At 37.8% G+C, this 6,000-nt stretch overlaps 1 protein-coding gene across 1 annotated transcript; it reads left to right on the forward strand.

The window, feature by feature from the left end:
* The first annotated feature begins 4,793 nt into the window (after window positions 1-4,793).
* Window positions 4,794-5,771, forward strand: Or51t1 (olfactory receptor family 51 subfamily T member 1). Its single transcript, XM_076842207.2, has one exon. The coding sequence runs from the start codon at window positions 4,794-4,796 to the stop codon at window positions 5,769-5,771; it is 978 nt and encodes a 325-aa protein (XP_076698322.1).
* Window positions 5,772-6,000: the final 229 nt, after the last annotated feature.

Genomic DNA, 6,000 nt, shown 5'->3' on the forward strand with positions numbered 1-6,000 from the left:
GGGAGTGTTGTGTGTGTATGTGTATATACACATATACACACACATACATATACACACATATATAGTTATATATAACATAGATAAAGTTATATATAAAACATTATTTTCCAATGTTAGATTACTTTTGCTTGCAAGGTAGGTTGCCTGCAAATGTGACTCAGGATGACTTCATAAGAGGGGTTCCTGTCGGGGGGGGAATAGAAATGATTAGACAGATAATGAGACCTGTTAGGAAAAACACATATTGGAAAGAGAGAACAGAAGAATTATTCTTACTGTCTTATCCTAATCCAGCTCTGACATTCAGAGAGCCTTTCTGACTGAGACTCTGTAGCCTGAGGCTGGGGGAAGAGGAATAGGTGTAGTTATCTGACACAGGCAGGCTGTTTTTACAGACTCCTATTATTTTCAGTCCCTGGGGCCAGAACTTTCTCCTAGGCCCTGATAGATGGGGTTTGCCTTGGGCCTAGGAGCAGGGTTTGAAGCTGTTTCTGAGCTGCTGTAGAGGAGCATATTCTTATGGGTCCCATCACTCTTGCTCCAAGCAGCAAATTTAAGTAATCAACTTTACTTTCTGTTGCCTGGTGACTCTACTGGGTCATTGCCTATAAAGAGCCCACCATGGGATCTGGCTTATTCTCTGCTCTATGGTGGGGCTGAAGAGAAGCTGGTGGTTCTTCCCACTGATGTGACCAGGTAAGGAGAGTGCAAGAAAGATTTAAATGGAAAAGAATTTTAAAATGAGGAATAGTAAAAGAGGAGGAGGAAGAAAAAGCAATGTGTAGATGGGAGTTATGAATAAGGCAAGTGAAGAGATACTAGTAATGGTATAACGAATTAGGGATGAGATTGAGATATGGAGATTGAGGACAGAAAGGAAAAGAAGGGGCAAAGAGATAAGAAGTTAGGACCCAGAACTCTCTGCTTGTGGCTACAATTTTTTAGCAGCTAATTTTGTTAATTGAAACTGCTTTGTTTGAGATCTTGCTTTAATAACTAACATGGAGATATAGAAAGAGTGTATGCTCAAACTATAAAGAAGCTCACACTCTAGGCAGAAAGAAGAGATACCTTGACATAAAAATTATCAATATTCACTCTGCTTCATTATTAAGAATCAAAGTAAATGTCCAAGCATTAAGATGGACAAAGATTAGAAGCAGAGGGGAATTTTCAGTTTATCACATTCTGGATTTGTCAGGGAAAGTTTTGGATTGTGGAAGGAATAAAAGCTAGTGTTGATGAATGAATAGAAGATAGAAGTTGGTAAATGAAGAGAATGCCTTAAAACAGGGGTGTTGAGTTATATATCATGAAGGCACAGAATTGGGTGGGTCTTTTTCAGATAATTTTGCTTAGCCTTTTCTTTATGTATGGGCAGGTGCTATTTTCTACCTAACCAGTCAGATGGACACTTGCACCTGAAGAGAGAAAACATTAATCCATTTTCCTGGTTAGTGAGCAATGCAGGGAAAACCTTAATGAACTGTGTCCTACAGGCAGCTCCTGAGTGTATGAGCTTAACATGAACACGGTGCTTCTCCTTCTGCCTACACAAGTCCATCCATAGGACACAAGTTCTCCAGCAGCAAAGTGAGACTCTGTCACCTTCTCTTTTCCTACCCACCTCTCATTATCCGGGGCCTTTTTTTTTTTTTTTTTTTTTGGTCCTTTATGACATGAGATACTATTCAAACACCAAAAGTTAATTGGTATCTGCTTTATAGGAAATTTGTCCCTTGATTACTCTTCCACTCTAGAATTCTCCTCTACATACACCCAAGACATGAAGACACACAATACAAGCATATGCAGACATTTACACACATTTCCAAACACACTTGTACTCCACAAATATTCTTTAGAGAGCCATGAGGACAGAGGTTCTTATGCTCATCTCTATCCTTCCTTTGAATTATAGAGCTATATAAAAATAATATGTTTTTTAAAAGAAGAAAATATAGCATCCAACTATCTGGATTGTCATATAAGGCTGACATCTCTTTTGGTCTGAAGTTTGGTAAGATATAATGAACTTTAGAGTTAGTAAATCTCATATTGAATTTATATCTATTTACTTTGGATACATTAATTAGCATGCTCTATTTCCCTTTCTTCAAAACAGGAAAAAAACTCATTTAAAAATTTTCCTAGATATTTTGAAAGTACACAAAAAGAGGTTACCAAAATGGATAGTATGTATAAAAAAATCTTAATTATTTTCATTTTCTCTTAATTTACCATCTTTCTCCCAATTAACTAGATGATCTTCAGGGTGTCTAGAGAGATTATTTCCCCATGGATCATTCTTCCCTCAAAACTTCCAGATCCAGTCTATATTTCTCTAATCCATTCTTTATCTACTTCTGTCATTTAAACATCTGTCAATACATCTAATATAAAATTGATTGAGTTTTTATTAATTGCCAGTCATTGTGCTTGTCTCAGAAAATATAAAGATGAACAACTCATATTTTTTTTGTTCCCAAAGAGATGACATTCTGGTTGGAGAAAGAAATGTGATCCAGAAATAAAAATTTAGATCTTATAAAAGTATATGTAAAATACTGTTGGAGGAGATTCAATATGTTATGAATTGTAGAGGGATTCCTGGATGTTTACCATAAAGAAAGAGATATACTCTTAATGTCTGTGCTTAGTAGCCAAAAAGAGAAATAATGACACAGAAATCTCGGCTATCTTTTGTTTTCCTATCTTCCTTTGGGTAGGAATGGCTATTCTATTTCTCCATGTAGTAGAAGTTCTTAATTAAGGTTTGCCTTGGCTTCTTGCCTCATTTATTCTCACTAGGTTGAGTGAATTTTGAATGTGGAAACTGTTCTTTAGTCATTCCTGTCTCCCTAGCTTTCACTACAATTTGACAATTAAAATAATGAGTGTTTGATTTGATTCTGCATGTTTGTAATCTGTATCTCATTTGGCATTGATTTTTCCTGATTCTTAGTGATCTTTTCCAGTCAAATCACAGACAACTATAATACAATAATACTTAAATATAACATCATAAAATATTTTTTCCTGTTAAGAAGTGAGTATTTCTATTATCATCATCAGTAGGCTGGAGGAGGTATACAAATTAACATTGCTCATATTTATCCTTATATGATGCTCTGGAATTAGAAAATTTCTTATATTTACTGTCAGCAGGGCATAAATCTAGCTACTGGAAGATGAGGTCACTTAGAACTGACCATGTCCATTCAATAACTAGGCCAGATACATCACTCCCAGTCAGCTGTTTAAAGATGACTACTTGGCCTAAATAAAAACAAAAATCAGGAATTGTTATTCTTTTGACCAATGGTTGTTAAATAATTTCTGAATGGTCATCTTAAGTATAAATTCTATACTTCTGCCTCCTTAGGACACCATTTCTGGGTTCTCTTGTATCTGTCTTTCTAGGGATTTTCTCATCCATTCAACTACTTATTATTCCAACTTATGATGTCAACTAAACCTGCCTGTCCCTGACGGGTCTCCTTTATTCCTTCTTCCATCTCATGTACATTTTTTCCAAAGTCATTTATGGCATGCTCATGAGAGCCTTCCATACATTTCATCTTGCTTGTAAATAATCTCAAGTCCATTCCAACATGGACATGCAAGGCACTCAAAAAATTTCATCAATAGAAAAAGCATTCGAATTAACAAGATTGTTTTAATCAACAAGAGGAGAAAAACAAAGAAGGAGGAATGCAGGATTTGTTCCTGTATCCTCCCAATAACATAAAAAGGTGCCAACATTCATGGCCCCATCACATTGAAGTTAATGAAGCAAGGCATGGTCTCCACAGTGGTTCATTAAATTCCTGTCATGACTTGAACACAATAGCAGAACTGAGGTACAAACTGATGTGGCAGGATATTTTGTCTAGGCTTACTTGCTAAGACTAAATAAGGATATCTGAAGTTGTATATTCCAGAATAATGTTTGGAAATCTGGACAGGATTCATTAGGACAGTCAAGTAAGTGGGTTCAAATTCCCCTGGTAGATATTCATGAGAAGGAGTAGAAACAAAAACCCTGAGGTGTAAGATAGAGGAAAAAATAGAACCTAGTTGTGTTGGTAGACCTGGAAAGCCATATAGAGAGACAGAAATAGAGAACACAGTGAATCTCAGGCTCAAAAATATGTGAGATGGTAAAAGACAGAGTTATTAGAATTACTTTCATTCAGGAAATAAAATAACAAAGCCCTAATACTAAAAGTATATTTCTAATGGGAGAGTATGAGGAGAGTGTGGTACAAGGATACCAGGTCCAAGGATACCTCTGGATACATCATCCAGGACTAGTTTCTAACAAAGACATTGTGGAGTACGCCCCACAGGTGCCCAGAGTGGTGCTTGTGTACTTCTCTATTATTTTTTTAGTGACTTATATAGCTTGGAGACTTAATATAAAGACCCCCCCAGGTTATATTTCTTATTATATATGCCTGTGTTTTACCTGTCTATAAAAATATTTTATTTCAAGTCAGGCTAATCTAGGAAATAAGGTGAGAATGAAACTAGGAAGACTGATGGATATAATCTGGAAATGGTTATAATCTGGAGACAGGAAAATATGGCCAGGTTCTAAAAGAACAATCCAAAACACTGTAGAAGGATCTGATCTGATAGACACAGGGATTAGATTGGGAGTGTTGAATAAAGAGATACAATTGTGTAATCGGGGAAGTGTTTATGAAAAAGTTAGAATTATAAAAAAGGATTAAATGGCAAATATTATCTTTATTGTCTTTCTTTCCAGGGTGTGCCCTCAACTCAGCATGTTCATTTTCAATAATACCACGTCCTCCTCCTCCAGCTTCCTGCTCACTGCGTTCCCTGGACTGGAACATGCTGACGTCTGGATCTCCATTCCTGTCTGCTGTCTCTATACCGTTGCCCTCTTGGGAAACAGCATGATCTTGTTTGTCATCATTACCGAGCGGAGTCTCCATAAGCCCATGTACTATTTCCTCTCCATGCTCGCAGCTGTTGATCTGTGTCTGACCATCACGACCCTTCCCACGGTGCTTGGGGTTCTCTGGTTTTATGCCCGGGAAATCAGTTTAAAAGCTTGCCTCATTCAAATGTATTTAGTGCACACCTTTTCCTTTCTGGAGTCCTCGGTGCTGGTAGCCATGGCCTTCGACCGCTTCATGGCTATCTGTAACCCACTGCAGTATGCTATTGTCCTCACAGACATGATGAGCTTGGTGATCGGACTAATCATCTTCATACGACAAATAATTTTCATGTTTCCCTGTGGTCTAGCCTTGAGTAATGTGTCTTTCCGTGGAGGCCAGGAGCTTTCCCACCCGTTTTGCTACCACCCAGACATGATCAAATACACACATTCCAATCCCTGGATCAGCAACTTTTGGGGCATGTTTCTTCAGCTATTCCTGAATGGCACAGACTTGCTGTTCATCCTTTTCTCCTATGTCCTGATCCTCCGTACTGTTCTGACCATTGTGACCCCCAGGAAGCAACAAAAAGCTCTCAGCACTTGTGTCTGTCACATCTGTGCTGTTACTGTTTTCTATGTGCCAATGATCACCCTGTCTTTAGCACACCGTCTCTTTAATTCTACCCCAAGGGTTATCTGTAGTATTTTGGCCAATATTTACCTACTCTTACCACCTGTACTGAACCCGGTCATTTACAGCCTGAAGACCAGGATGATCCGCCAGGCCATATTTCAGCTGTTCCAGTTCAAGAGTTCAAGGCGCCCCAATATGAGGGGCCTTAGAAGAAGATGAGATTGAAGAGAGAAATGGATTTGGTGACTGAGGCAATTCCATTTGGAATATAGGCCTGGGAGAACAGAATAGTGTTTCCTTAAGCTTATCAGAGTTTCATAAATACCACAATTCAAAACCCATTTAATTGTGTATATGTTCTTCAGACATTTAACAAAATGACAGTGTCTCCTGGGTGTGCACATAAAAAGCACAATAAAGTCATTTAAATCCAATGGAACAATTTATC

This window comes from Callospermophilus lateralis, chromosome 2, assembly GCF_048772815.1.
Source record: "Callospermophilus lateralis isolate mCalLat2 chromosome 2, mCalLat2.hap1, whole genome shotgun sequence".
Taxonomy (NCBI): Eukaryota; Metazoa; Chordata; class Mammalia; order Rodentia; family Sciuridae; genus Callospermophilus; species Callospermophilus lateralis.

Bases quoted from the DNA above. Each gene is read 5' to 3' on its own strand.
- Or51t1 (XM_076842207.2), top strand. From the start codon at position 4,794: ATGTTCATTTTCAATAATACCACGTCCTCCTCCTCCAGCTTCCTGCTC.